The sequence below is a fragment of the Podarcis pityusensis genome, assembly GCF_964106645.2.
Source record: "Podarcis pityusensis genome assembly, chromosome: 3".
Lineage (NCBI taxonomy): Eukaryota > Metazoa > Chordata > Lepidosauria > Squamata > Lacertidae > Podarcis > Podarcis pityusensis.
This window is the reverse complement of record NC_138026.1, coordinates 37,341,340-37,356,403: the sequence shown is the minus strand read 5'-3', so window position 1 is coordinate 37,356,403 and position 15,064 is coordinate 37,341,340. Positions and strand designations below refer to the sequence as shown.

The 15,064-nt window shown below is 44.1% G+C and overlaps 2 protein-coding genes across 53 annotated transcripts in view; one reads left to right on the top strand and one right to left on the bottom strand.

Annotated features, from left to right (window-relative positions):
- Positions 1-1,095, bottom strand: part of RIMS1 (regulating synaptic membrane exocytosis 1) — a 241,366-nt gene extending 240,271 nt beyond the window's left edge. For 9 of the 50 annotated variants that reach the window (XM_080997895.1, XM_080997928.1, XM_080997931.1 and 6 more), the window contains exon 1: positions 429-1,093. In XM_080997895.1, coding sequence (XP_080854021.1) covers positions 429-601 — 173 coding nt within the window. In that variant the 5' untranslated portion in view covers positions 602-1,093. Of the gene's footprint in view, positions 1-428 lie in introns of all 50 variants that reach the window. The other 41 variants (XM_080997903.1, XM_080997908.1, XM_080997911.1 and 38 more) reach the window with 7 other exon arrangements.
- A 139-nt stretch (positions 1,096-1,234) lies between these two features.
- The window catches only part of ASRGL1 (asparaginase and isoaspartyl peptidase 1), a 75,405-nt gene continuing 61,575 nt past the window's right edge, over positions 1,235-15,064 (top strand). For 2 of the 3 annotated variants that reach the window (XM_080998041.1, XM_080998048.1), the window contains exons 1-2: positions 1,235-1,343; positions 11,323-11,462. In XM_080998041.1, the coding sequence (XP_080854167.1) occupies positions 11,360-11,462 (103 nt within the window). In that variant the 5' untranslated portion in view covers positions 1,235-1,343; positions 11,323-11,359. The remainder of the gene's footprint in view (positions 1,344-11,322; positions 11,463-15,064) is intronic. The other variant, XM_080998046.1, reaches the window with a different exon arrangement.

The following is a 15,064-nucleotide window of genomic DNA, read 5'->3' as shown; positions in this document are numbered from 1 at the left end:
GAAGCACACACACATGGCTTGGCCCCCCATTCATTCACAGACCTCGCCTTCCTTTGCCTTCCGGTTTACGCATCGCCTCCCCCCCCCCCCTCCGCTCCACGTCAGTTATTTAGGAGAGGCCATGGAAGAAGGTGCATGAAGAGTTTCCAAGGGAAGAGCATAGGAAGTTCTATGAGGAGTGAGGGAAAGGTACCCTGAGTGTGACCCACAAGCAAGCATGAAAGCACCCCTCTCCATCCCTCCCTCCTTGCGCCATTCATAAAAAAGTCTGCCTCTGCTTCAGCGCCTCTCCTTCCTCGCCCTGTCGGGAGCACCAGCTCCCCCACCTTCCCTCCCTCTCTCCCTCCCGCGGCGAAGGAGGGAGTGCATGAATGGAGTGCGCGAGGGAGGGAGTGGAGGACTGCCTGCCAGCCCGGCCTCTGGCTTACTTGAGCATGGCCTCTTCCTTCTCTTCCTCTTCCTTCTGCCGGTCCATCACAGCCATAATAATGTTCCTCTCCTCTTCCGTCAGGTGGCTCAGGTCGGGCAGCTCCTGCATGGGAGGCGGCACGGTGGGTGGGCGAGGGCCGCGGGGACCCAGCGAAGCCGGAGAAGAAGCCATGTCCCCCCTCGCCTCGCCAGCACCTTGACACCTTTGGGCAGCGGCAGCCCGAGCACGCCTCGCCTCCTCCTCCTCCGCCGCCGCCGCCGCCTCTTCTTCCTCTTCTTCCTCCTCCTCCTCCTTTTACACGGGAGTCCTCTGATCATCAGCAGCAGCCAGCAGCTCTCGGGAAGCGGCGGCAGGAGAAGCAGCAGCAGAGGCAGCCACGGCAGGAGAGCGAGAGGAGGAGGAGGAGACCCAGCCTTTCATGGTCGCTCGCATCCACCCCAGCCCGGGCTGGCTAGTCACGGAGGGGCTGCCTTTGTTTTGGTCCCTTCCTAGGAAGCGCTGGGGAAGGTGCTCCGCAGCCCTGGGCAGCCCATCCTCTCCGACGGCGAGGAGCAGGCAGGCAGGACCGTGCAGCAAAGCCAGCCAGCCAGCCAGCTCAGGATTACAGCTCCCAGGCTCTGTGCACTGTCAGGGCTGGAGGGGAAGGGCGGATGCTGCTGCTGCTGCTGCTGCTCTGCTAAAATGCTCCACTGCTGCTGCTGCTGCTGCTGCTAGCACGGGAGCGGAGTGGGAGGGAGGGGAGTTCGGTGTCAGTTAGGCGGAGTCCAAACTGCTCCACTCCTGGGGGATGCTGAGGGCTGTCTCTTACAGACAATACGGGCAGCGTTTCGTTCCAGGGCGTGCACCCCCCTCCTGGGCACCTTTCTTGCAACCGAGGCGGTGGAGCATTGGACTTAGATCTAAAGGAGCAAAGGTGGTCTATTTTGTTGTTGTTGTTCTTGTTGTTGTTGTTGTTCGCTCTTGGAGGCTGCGATTCTCCAACTCGGATGTATTTACCTGCGAGCAAGCGGTCCCCTCCCCCCGCCTGCTGAAATCCAACAGCCCCTCTTCTTCTGATTAAAAACAGGACTAGGAGTAGGCAGCAAGTCTAAATCCTAAAGCATGCTTGATTCGACATCCCCATCACCCCCCCCCCCGGCGAAATGAGTGGCTTGAAGGATCACGCTTAGGATCAGGTTGCACACTTTCTTGGTAGCGAGCCCCACTGAATTCAGGTGCAGATGTAAAGTGTGTAGGGCTCAGGCTGCAATCCTAAGCATACTTAACATGGGATAGGCCCCACTGGAATCTAGAACAATTGCTTCCTGGGATCAAACCTTGGGTTTTGCGTTGTTTCTCTCCCCCCCCCCCCCACCTCTGTAGCACACCACCTTTATGTACAGTGTGCCTGTGAAGATTATGTGGGGCCAAAAAATGAAGAGACGGTTTTAAATCAAATGTGCATGCTAGCCAAGGATAGCAACAAAGAGCCTTGTAGCACCTTAAAAACGAACACAATTATTATGGCATAAACGTTCAGGGAACAGAGTGCATTTCATCAGATGTGATGAAATTATCTGCAGATGATTTGGAGAGAGCATTAACACATCATAAATGTGTTAAACTCTGTGTTGTTTTTGCTGCAATCAACTAAGATGGATCCCCCTCTGGAAATGAGAGCCACTGTGTATAACTTGCATTCGCATTGCTGACCGGGAGAATACAAAAGCTGGTTGCAGCTAGAATATTAACCCAGTCTATTCAGAAGAAATTCCTGTTGAATTCTATGGTGCTTACTCCCAGATAAGTGGGGTTAGGCTTGGAGCCTAAAGCATCCTATCTGGAAGGAGGAAAACACCTTCTGTTCAAATCCTAGGTTAGCCTTTGACTTGTTTGCCTTGGACAATTATCATCCTCATATGCTCATCTGTACATTTGTTGTCACTATTACAACCATGTGTGGACAGAGAAAATGGGTCTCCTTTGTTCTGGGGCCACGCAACTCAGTCATGAAAAACATTACACATTACATTTTGTAAACATTCAGCAAAATTACAGAACTCGAATTGCAAGGGGGATTCAAATGGGGAGAATATAAATTAGCTTTCTCCCCCAAGCAACTTTATATTTGGATAACTTGCCCCATTTCATTCACTTTTAGAATGTACTCTTTGCCCAAGATATCTCCAGTTTCTTTAAAAAAAACCATCCCCACCTGTAGCCCTGTATCAATATTAAATCCCTTTTTGTATTTTATACTTAAGTGAGGCTTATACATTTCTTCCATGAAAAACACTTTGATGTATGGATACACATGACACGTGAATTTACTTCATTATACTGTATATTACACTTGCACAGCATCTAGAAGGCATAGTCAACAAGGGCTTTCTGGTGCATAGACCATCAAACAGTGGCACCCACTCCAGGGAGCCTGGGCCCCCACAAAATTTTTGCCCAGCCTCTGCCCCCTGTCACTGCCAACCATCGCCTTACCTCTGGCACTCCAGTGGAGCGCTCAGGCCCCAGCTCAGTCACTGCCGTGGGGCCTCTGTTGGGGCCCACAGTGGCTGCAGACGTGCTTCTGGGGTGCATTCGCAGCCACAGCAGACCCCAACTGAGGCCCCATGGCAGAGGCGCAAGCCCCGGCCCAGTTGTCACCACTGCTCCAGAGCACACTCCCTGCACTGCGCCACCATGACATCACAATGTGACACCATAATGTCACGGCATGGGGCACGTGCACTGGGCACCCACAGGCTGGAGCCAAAGTTGGCGCTGCTGCCATCAATCATGACCTGGGAGTGCTTTTCATGTGGGGCCTACCTGTTCACATCACTTCATTATTATATAAAAGCAGCTTTGGGAAGAGGGAAGCAACGGGTATAAAGTTTGCTTAGCCTTTTCACCGCCGGCTACTTCCCCACTCCATATGGTTTAGTAAGCTTTGAATCCCAAAGAGGTGAAGCTGTTCTGCTGTGTGTCTGATATAGAATGGAGATGTTGCAAGCAGAAGAAGGGCTAAGCAGCCCTACTTCCTACCGCTTGGTTACTCTGAATTCCCTCTCCCAACGCTTCTTTTCTTGAAAACAAACACAAATGTAGAACTACAGCAGTGTACTCTGTGTGGCACTAATGCGACCCTTGAAGATGGCTTAGAAGCTTCAGTAGACTCAAAATGCCCTAGCCAGACTCTCAACAGAAATTTGCCGCGTATTGCATAGAACTCAAAAATTGTTTCAATGCTGTTGGCTACCAGTTGTTTCCAGGCTCAATTTGAGGTGCCAGTGCTTACCATTAAGACCCTAAATCAGCCCTCTAGATATTTTGGACCACAACTCCCATGAACTCCAGGCAGAATGGCTATGCTGAATGGCGCCGATGGGAATTGTAGTCCACCTCTAGAGGGCACCAAGTTGGTGAAGGCTGCCATAAATGATCTGGGGCCAGGCTTCTTAAAAGCAACCTCGCCCACTTTGTGTGTTCTGGTCAGCATCTGAGACCCTGCTATTTCAAATGGGTGGGCAAAAAAAGACAGAGCCTTTTTAGGCACCACAACTATCAAAGGAGACCAATCTGGCTCATGTGTTGCTTGTCCTCTGGAGACCAGTGAAAACTTGGATCTTCAAGAATTGCTTTGTAGCTTAGTGTCTTGCTGTGAAGTTTTCTCAGTTTTTTATTTAAGCTGATTATACTGCAGTATTTTGAATGAGTTTTATTTATTAATTCATTATGTTTTTGGAAGCTGCCTTAGAGTTTCCGTAAGACTACAAGCATGGGTGTACAAGGTTGCGATAAATAAGGGCTCATCTACCCTATACCTCCATTACCGCATTTTTCGCTCTATAAGACGCACCAGACCACAAGACACACCTAGTTTTTGGAGGAGGAAAACAAGAAGAAAAATATTCTGAATCTCAGAAGCCAGAACAGCAAGAGGGGTCGCTACGCAGTGAAAGCAGCAATCCCTCTTGCTGTTCTGGCTTCTGGGATAGCTGTGCAGCCTGCATTCGCTCCATAAGACACACACATTTCCCCTTACTTTTTAGGAGGGAAAAAGTGAATCTTATAGAGCAAAAAATGCAGTAATTCTCTGCTGTTCACATGATGTTCTCTTCCAAATTACTGCCTTCCCATGCTTTCCCCTTCCTCAATTCATATTTTCTCATACCAAGGAGAAGGTATGAAAAAAGATTGGATTGAGGGAGGGAAAAGTGTGGGAGGGTAGTGATTTAGAGCAGAATGTCATATGGGCAATGGAGAATGAATAGAGGTATAGGAAGCTTACTATCCACATTAAACAACAAAATGAATAAGCCCTACATTCAATTTGTAGTTAGCTGCTAGGATGGCATTTCTCAGACTTGGGTCTCCAGCCTGGGTCTCCAGTTATCCACCATCCCTAGCTAGCAGGATCAGTGGTCAGAGATGATGGGAACTGTAGTCCAAAAACAGCTGGAGACCCAAGTTTGGAAAACCCTGAGCTAGGGCAAGGATTAGAAACTGCTAGCCCAGTGGCAGGATGCAGCCACTGAGGCCTCCTTATTTAGGCTGTGATACCCCCTACTCACCCTTCCTCTCCCGGCACTGCTGTTAGTAGGCCTTTTCAAGTCTCAGTGCAATGGAGGAACCAGTTTTTATGGGAAGTCACAGGTAGAGATGGGTTAAAAGATATACAATTGTTTGTTTCCCCCCAGAAAATTGAAAGTGGGGTGATTAGGGGGTGGGGGGAATGGGTGGGTGAGTGAAGTCATGCTTTTCTTGCTGAGGTCGTATAACAAGACACTACTGAGTGCCCTGTATGGTTTACAAGAACTGTATTCCTGTACCTATTTATCTAGGAGTAAATACTCATTTACTTACACCTGAGCAGATATACATGTAGTATGGCACTGTGACATCTCATACCATCAAGCATGGCTAAGCTGTCTCCTCCTGAGTAGAACATAGTATGAGATGCTGATATCTGTAATTTTTCAGACATCACACAGTCATCATCTCCTTACCCTTTTTATGGATTCAACACATATTTAGCTACCATTCACCTGGCAAGCCTACTTATTTTTCGCCTCACAATGTGCTTGGGTGCAAAGTAGCCAGCTTGGACAAAATGTGATTCACCAAGCCAAACACATTCCAGTGTTCATGTACTGTGGCCCACGGTTTTGTTGGTGTTTGTTTGTTTGTTCTTGACAACCCCTTGTCTTGCTTTTACAGTGTTGGGCAGGGGTTGCATTTGGCTGGGTGGGTCACAAGTTGTTCTGGTCAGTTACAGTAGCATCTCTTAGAAGGCCTTTCAAGCCTTCACAGAAGCAACATCCTCTCACCTGGAAGTCATTCCCCATGCAAGGAGGAAAGAGGTAGCACTGATGCTAGTTCTACAGTGGTGACCCATCACACAACATACACTGAAGTTATAGAATTCTGGACTGCACCACTGCAGATGGAGGGGAAGCTATTTTTAATGATGCCTCCTTTAAAATCCTGTACATCCAACTAGCACATCAAGGAGAGACCTGTACTATATATTTATCTAAGCTGTGTAGTTTGCTGCATGGGATAAATTTTATTTTAGCATTTCTATCCTGGGAGAGGGGAGCATTCAGAAACACTTCACACCCCTATGTCTGCAGTGTGAAGTGGTACAATCCAGAATTCTACCACCTCAGCAAGGCTAGCCCAAAACATTTTGCTGTCTGAGGCGGAATATTCAGATGCTGCCTCTGATCCTCCTATCCTGTATAATGCAGATCCCCAGTGTGATCTCCACAGTACACATGAATTAGAAACAAAAACAGCATTTAAGTGAGGCTCTTCCTTGGAAACAGGGATTGTGAAGATCAGGGGTGCTTTGGTATAAAAATGACATGAAAATATCCTGTTAGAGTCAGAAGTTTGTCTCCCATGTCACGCTGTGCCAAACCATGGCTTAGAATGGCTTGAGTGAGCATCTAGCTTCCAGGAGAGGAGATTGCAGCCATTTCACTCCTCCCCCAGTCATTTTGCTGCAGCACCGAGCTGAGCTAAGCCATAATTTAGTGTGTCTTCTGAACCTGAGCTCATGGATTAGCTCTTCCAGACAAACTTAGAGCCATAAACCAAGATCAAACTTTGGTTATGCATAGCTCATGGTTAATCCAAAGAAAGCTAAACAAGTAACCTGGATTCCCATGAGACACTCTGGCTATATCCACATTAGTGGCTTAAAATGCAAATTGGTGCTTATCTCCCGCACTGCATTTCAAGTCACGCTTGCATGTTGCTTTACACATCAGAGATGTGGCTGTGGGGCTGTCTTTACCCAATGTTCATTACCTGTTTGGTTCTCCTGCACCTGGAACCCTTCCAAACTCCTATTCCTGAAGCTGTCATCTGCACATGTGCAACAGCTCTCTCAAATGTACACACCTCCGTTTAATGGTGAAGTGAATGTGGCTTACGTTTTCAAACTGGATGGAAGCTGGTTTGAAGGGAAATGCATCAAACCGTAGTATTGCTCAAGAAACTGCAGGGTAGATACAGATTGTGTCTGATGTCATGCATGCATGGCTTCAAACACCAGCAGTGGGAGTGCAATGGGGTAGCTGCAATCTTCTCCCCAGGCAGGAGCCTGCATGTTTACATTAAACCATGGTTTATCTTCATACAACATATGAACCATGCCAAAGAATCAGTATTTTCAGGACTAACCCTAAGATATGAGAGCAACTTGTAACTGTACTACTAACATTGTATTTGAGTTTACTTTGGTTCTTGCTATAGCTTTCCCTCCTTGGTATTTCACTGATGTTGTTAGTATTCATCTTTCTAAAGGACTGGAACTTCATTCACCACTTCTCTTCCCCAAAACCAGCTCATAATATTTTGCTGCCACAGGCAAAACAGCAAACAGCACCACCCTCCCTACATCAGGATTCATAGTACCTTTGGCTGGCCAAGTTATTCTGGCATCTGAGGCAGCCAATACTACAAATGCCTTTAGGTGCTTCCACGCCCAGTAGCTTGATATGGACTCAGTGCTGCTCATGAATTCAAAGTTTTTGACAGCATCTACAGAACATCAACCTCGGCCCAGTATACCTGAAGGAGCGTCTCCACTCCCATCGTTCAGCCCAGACACTGAGGTCCAGCGGTGAGGGCCTTCTGGCGGTTCCCTCACTGCGAGAAATGAAGTTACAGGGAACCAGACAGAGAGCCTTCTCGGTAGTGGTGCCCACCCAGTGGAACACCCTCCCAGCAGATGTCAAAGGCAAAAACAACTACCAGACTTTTAGAAGACATCTGAAGGCAGCCCTGTTTAGAGAAGCTTTTAATATCTGAAAGACTATTGTATTTTAATATTTTGTTGGAAACTGCCCAGAGTGGCTGGGGAAACCCAGCCAGATGGGCAGGGTATAAATATTATTATTATTATTATTATTATTATTATTATTAAGGTGTCATCCCATTCCTACCTATTTTTAATCGCTTTTTATTGAGTTTTAAATTGGTTGTTCATATACATATTCCATTCACTCTTTAGCATATACGTATTCCATTCACTCTTTAGCATATATTGTAAAAAGTAAAGGTAAAGGTATCCCTGACCATTAGGTCCAGTCGTGACCGACTCTGGGGTTGCAGCACTCATCTCACTCTATGGGCCGAGGGAGCCGGCCTTTGTCCGCAGACAGCTTCCGGGTCATGTGGCCAGCATGACTAAGCCGCTTCTGGTGAACCAGAGCAGCGCACGGAAACACCGTTTACCTTCCCGCCGGAGCAGTACCTATTTATCTACTTGCACTTTGACGTGCTTTCGAACTGCTAGGTTGGCAGGAGCAGGGACTGAGCAACTGGAGCGCACCCCGTCGCAGGGATTCGAACCGCCAACCTTCTGATCAGCAAGTCCTAGGCTCTGTGGTTTAACCCACAGCGCCACCCGCGTCCCTTACCATATATTGTACGCATATAAAAACCAAACAATAACAATATTTCTACACAAGTGACTTCCCACCACCTCAGTGCGGCTTCTTCTGTCTTCTTTCTCTTTTTAACTGTGTTGTTTTTCCTTTTTGCCTTTCTAATACATAATATATCTTCCCTATCTGATCTTTACTTTGCAAAATTTAGTCGAAACATATCAAGGGTTTTATTTGAGAACAATGTTCTCCCAGATAATCTTTTACACATTCCCACTCCTATTTGAGTTTTCGGTTTGGTTGGTTCTTAATTGCCTCTGTCATTCTTTCTAATTCCAAATACTCATACAATTTAGTTTGCCATTCTTCCTTTGTTGGTGTCCTCTCCCCCTTCCAATTTCTAGTGATTAACATTCTTGCTGCTGTTGTAGCATATAGGAACACCATTTTTTGTCATTTGTATTATCAATTGTCATAATGCCTAGAAGAAAGGCTTCAGGTTTCTTCTCAAAAGTTTGTATGATTTTTTAAAAAAAAATTCTTGTAGACAGTGTTCCAGAATTTTTTAATTTTGTCACAATCCCACCACATGTGGTACATTGTTCCTTCCCCTTGATTACACCTCCAGCATAGATTTGACTTTGATTTATATACTGTATTTTGGCCAATTTGCTTGGGGTCATGTACCACCTATACAGCATTTTCATAATTTTTTCTTTTATTGTGTAACAGGCCATGAATTTTAAATCTTTTTGCCATAGTCCTTCCCAATCCTCCATCTGTATGGAGTACCCAAAACCTTTTCCCCAATTGACCACCACATATTTGATCTCTTCATCCTTGACCTCCCAATCCTGCAGGAGTCAATAGGTTTTTTATAATGTTTTCTTTTTGTTTTGTAGTAATTCTTTTTCTAATTTTGATGTTTCTTTCTCAAACCCAATTTTCCTGTCTATTTTAAACACTTCATTTAATTGATGATATTATAACCAATCCACCAATATCTGATTTTTTCAATTTTTTTAAAAAATTGAGTTGGTTATGTTCTTCCTTTAAAATTTCTTTATAAGTTGCCCAATTTGATTCCATATTCTTTCTCTTCACTGAGAAAGCCTCTAAAGGTGACAGCCACCAAGGTGTCTTTGGCAGCAGTAAGTTTTTATATCTGTCCCAAACTCTATATAGAGATTTTCAAAATATATGATTTTTAAAAACCCATATGTACTTTCACTTTATTGTATGCGTGCCATTCCTACCTATTTAACCCCATACCATTTAAATACCATTCCATCCCCCTCCTCCATTTAATCCATATTTACCATTTCCATTGTTTTTGTTTTTACATGGCAAATTCAGATTAAATGGGAAAATAATAAGGGACAGCATTTTGATAAGGACAGCATCATGTGGAGGTTGAAAAAAAAACACCCTAGCATGCATAGGCAGCATCGAGTCCAATTAACTTCCCACAACAATAAGTCAAATAATTGTCAATTGCTGCCTTTTCATGACACTCAGAATCAGCTGCTTGAGGCAGACACCTTACTCTGCCTAGTGGTAGAGCTAGCCCTCCTCTCCCTTTGGGACAACTGTCAGAGGTTAAAAAAATCCTTCTTCCCTGTGATCAGTCTGATGCCAGAAAAGCATCAGTCCACCTCTTCAAATGGAAGTGGCACCTCCTTCTCATCTTGTTACACATCCCAAGAGCAGCAGTGTAGTTTAAATCCTCTTCAAAGCAATCTCTGTTATTGTGGCTCACGTTTCAGGCTGCTGGTTCACTGTGTGTATGGCCCAGTTCCTATTAACCACCCTCTCTACACAAATGTTCTCCTGTCTTCCTGACCTCATGCAGAAATTCAGTAGCAAGGGATGGTCCTCAGAAATAGAGGCTATGATACACAGCTGATCCCCTGCACCTTGATTTTTAAAAACCATTGACACTGAGCCTATGGTTTCATTTTGAAAATGAAATGCGTTCCTCTTCCAACAATAGTCCCCATTCTTCATTCAGAAACAGCTGGATACAATGTCCACAGAGATACCACTCTAGAACCCCTCCTGTTTCCAGAACTTTAGAAGTAGTCACTCACTACATTTGAATTTTTATTTTGTCTTTCCTCCCATTGCAGAGCGCAAAGATTCTTTTTTTATATGTGTGAAGTCTCAAAATACTGGAAACCTTGCTGGATTCCTTGGAAATAGCGCCAGCAGCTTAATTCTCCAATTTGTAGAGAATGTGTGGCTCTGTAGTAAAAGAAAGAAAGAAAGTCCCAGGGAATGCTTACAGAGTGTAACGCTTCCTGCCTTGCAGGAAGGTATCAAATGTTTTAAATGATGTTTGCTGGCAAAGTCATATATAGGTGCTATATCTTGCGATAGAGTGCATTAACATGGCACCTGGCAAGCTGAGGTTTAAAATCCTTTTCCATGCAGCTCAAAGCACTAAACCTGCTGCCAATAGGCCAGCAATTAGCCTTGTCAACATTCCTCCCCCCAAAAATAATAAAAAAAATCCAGCTCTGTTATAGCAAGCCTAATTGGCAGCAAGCCCCTGATTCCCAAGATAGAGCAGCTATACCAGCAGCAGGGAGGAAAATGAAAGCAAGGAGGAAACAGGTGTCCAAATTGTTCCTATGCAGGGTATGAGATGTGAAAGGCTTGCCTCTGCACCTAGGACTCAGTCACTGCAAACCCAGTTTCTGCATAATCTTTAAACACACACTGCACACACTATTTCAGGGCATCACTGAGGATTGTGCAAAGGAGGGATTTTTGTTTTTTTTAAAGTGGGGTATGGCTTATAGGCAGCAGTCATGAGCTACAACAAATATATATAGCTGGCTGGCCTGCCTTACGTATTAATTTTTATATTAAGTATTAATTTTTATTACAAAGTGCTTGAAACAACATGTAACCAAAAAAAGGTAATATTTTCTGAGCAGTAGTGGAATTGGTTTGTTTTAGATGGGGATGCTCTTACCAGAGAGTAATGTGTATTACCTTGCTCACTTGCAGCCTGGTGTATTTGAGGACCTTCCCGGTCTTTCCACTGATGGGGTGGACTGGACTTCTGCCAAGTCCTCCTGACCCGACATCACTACTGCTTCTGAGCAGTGAACTTCTACTGCAGTTTCAAATCTGGACCACTGTTCTCAGTAAGCTTTTCGAGCAGTATATGTCTCAGACTATAGGAAAGCCACAGATGGAACTGCCTTTTTAATAGTATTTTCCCAGAGTCAAGCAATGGATTTGCACAGAAAATCAATCTGCCCATTCAAATTTCAGCTAGTTCTGAGTCTGCTGTCATTCTTTCAATATTCCCAGTTGCTCATTTCACTTAAAGGCTCTGGGTGTTTACATCCTTGCATTTCCATTTCATGCATGTGTTATGGGATTTGCAATCTTAAACATGTGTTACAGGATTGTAATATGGAGTGTGTGTTTTGCTCCATATGTTGTATTTAATCATGGAGTGAATTATTATTGTAAAAAATAATATTTCAAAATTATACACAGAGAGAGAGAGTGCTTTTTTCTGGAGGGGGTGCAGGGGTACGCATACTCCTAAACATTTTGTGAATCAAACTTTAGCCTTATTGAGGGGCAGTATTTCAATATGAGTAGGAAAATGAGAGTACTGTACTCCTAAACATTTTTTTTTTTTAGAAAAAAGCACTGTGTGTGTGCATCTATAGAGAGAGTGTAAATAAATCTGGATAGTTCCCAAACCTCCATGTTGATGCCTTTTTTAGGAATAGTGAAAGATGTGTGACACAACTTACTGTATAATAAGCAAAACCTTCCACTTATTGTTGGAAAGAAAGATCATCATGTTGGTTGTTACTTGTCCTGGGGGTCCCATTTGTGACAAAAACACAAGATATAGATTTTTCATAGAATCATAGAAGGGACCATGAGTGTCATCTAGTCCAACCCCCTGCAAAGCAGGAATCTTTTGCCCAATGTGGGGCCTGAACCCACGACCCCAAGATTAAGAGTCTCATGCTCTACCGGCTGAGCTTTCCCATTTGAAGGCCTTAGATAATTTTTAAATTAATATATTGTTAATTACGGTAATTTAAAACCATCTCTCTCTGATTAAGCTTTGTTGTAAGCCAATACTGGTAGAAAGGCAAAATATGTGGTTTAAATTTGGGGGGTGAGGGAACTTAACTAAGGCTTCTGTTGATGAATCTAAAGCTTGCAGGCCAGCTTTTTAAACCTATGGCTCTCATGCTGTATCTCTCTCCTTGGAGCCATTTTGATCCTTGGTGACATACAGTTCCCCTTTTCTCATGTTGATTGAAGGGAAGTAGGTTAAGATATGAACATGGGATGAGTACTCAACACAACCACTGGTCTATATGGCAATGTGCAAAACTGGTGCAGTAAGTAGTGAAGTTTGTATGGGGTGCTGTTGCACCAACCTGTCGTCTTTAGAGTGCAATCTTATGTGTGTACTCAGAAGTAAGCCCCACTGTGTCCAACGTTGTGCAGCCTTGGAGCCCTATCTGTGAGACTCAATACAGTAACGCAGCTTGCTAAACCCTGTGAAACAAGGTTGTTAAGATTGTTTATAGGTCAATAATTTTCAGTCCACATCAAGGCTGCTTAAGTCTTTAAAACACCCCAAGTGATAAATGTATTCTAGCTTTTGGTGCTGCTGACACAAGTAGATGAATATAGCATCAAGCCAGCAATGTGTTGACAGTGTATCTATTTAAATGCAAGGTGGTTCTGAAAAATACAGGAAATGTTATACACACTGAGCCAAGTTGTTCATTGGTACACTAGCACATATGGTTCTTATGATCACTCGCTGTTCTAAGACCCCCTGTTAGACAACCATATGTGTTGGCTAAATTCCCTAGGAGCGAACGAACTGTATTGATGACAAACTGGCTTCCTTTTCTCCAAATGCCCTTCGGTTTCTTCATTTACGTCTCACTTATAACTTTGCTTTTATGTAGGTATTTATATCTAATTTTGCAAAATATTAAGGTACATCTACATTTTCCTACTGAAGCACACAAATATAAATATAAACATTTTTAAAGGAGTTTAATCATGTTAAAGGAAAAAAGTATAATATTTTTCTTTAACTTGCATGTGTTATTTTCCAAAACAATTCTAGGTATTAATGTAATTATGATGGAGGATTCTTCATCGCAACAAGAGTTCTGCCTAGGTTTTTAAAAAATCTTCTCTGTTAGCACCTACACGTGCAAATCTCCAGAAACTTCAGCTTCTTGTGCCAGAGCAATAGATGTATTATATTTGTTCCAAATGTTTAAATATTTCAGAAGGAGGGGGAAAATCTAGTCGTATCACCAGCTGGCCTGATCTCGTACCTGGATTTTAATTGAAGAGTGGTAATATTAAAAACTTGGTGTTCCCTGTGTTCTGTGTGAGAATGGATGTATGTGCATGTATATGCATGATTTGGTGTGTGGACATGTATGAGTGTGTCATGTGTTGTGGGGGAGTGGGGTCCTCCCACTTTTCACATGGGGATGTGACTGTTGGGCTGAAAAGGCTTCCCCAACCCTGGTATACAAAGAAAAGAAAATAGCATATTATGGCCTCTAGAATAGCTCAGCCTAGAAAGAAGGCTATTATGTCAGTACACTAAAGCCAGAGGAAGGAATCTTAAACTGCTTCCCCTCCTCTATTTTATTTGAACTTTACAATCTAAATGTCCTACATTTTCTTTCTACACATTGTGAGCCTATATTATGGTAGTGCTCTACAGTTATTATTTTTCACATTCTGACATTTATTGACCACCCATCAAAAACATCCTCTGGGCAGTTCACACAAAATTGAGGGCAATAAATTATATAACAATAAAGAAGTTAAAACACTAAAATCAATACAATTATCTGCATTAAAAAGGCAGCGGGGGGGGGGGAGGAAACAGCACAGGAAGCACAGAACCATTCTACAGTAACAGTTAGAACCCAGCTAAAAATAATTCCATGGGTGTTCTGAAGAGCCTGGGAGAATAAAAAAATCTCCCACTGGTCTGAAGATCTGAAGGTAGATGCCTCACTGGGAAAGCAATCCAAACTCAGGGTGCCACCAGTGAAAAGGCCCGCTTCCTGGGGGCCACCTCATCTCTTTAGGCAGGAGACCCTGGAGATTTTTGTCAATGAGAATATCAACCTGCAGCTGCAGCTGAGGTGACAGTTCCTGGAATTTTAGTTCGACAAAAGCAGGCTCCTAGCTTAGCTGCTGAGACTTTTCCCCTCCACTTTTTCTCCACATTGCATCAAATCTATCTACGCTTCACAAATCTCCCCTTATCTGAAGCACTAGGCAGTTCATGAAGATGATGTAGCTGCTTTGCTGATACACCACTTTGGTACCTTCTGCCTGAATCCTGGCAGTACCTGAAGGAAGCTATCTTGCTCTCTGGAACTAAGGCAGAAATAATCAATTAGTTTCATCAGCAGATTGGTGGGGGAGGGGAACCCTTAATTCCAACCAGTACCACAGCTGAGAACTGCACCCTGACATGTACTTCTGCCAGTTACAGGAAGCAAAGAGTGAGCAAGGCAGTTTCCTGGATGGGTAAATATATAGAAAGCCTGCTAGACCTCTCATTTTCTTTTAAATTATGAGTGGGGAACCTGTGGCTGTCCTGATGTTGCTAGACTACAGTATCCATCCGCCCAGCCAGACCATGGCCAATGGCCAAAGGTGATGGGAGTTGTAATCCAGGAACATCTGATGAGCCACAAATTCCCCACACATT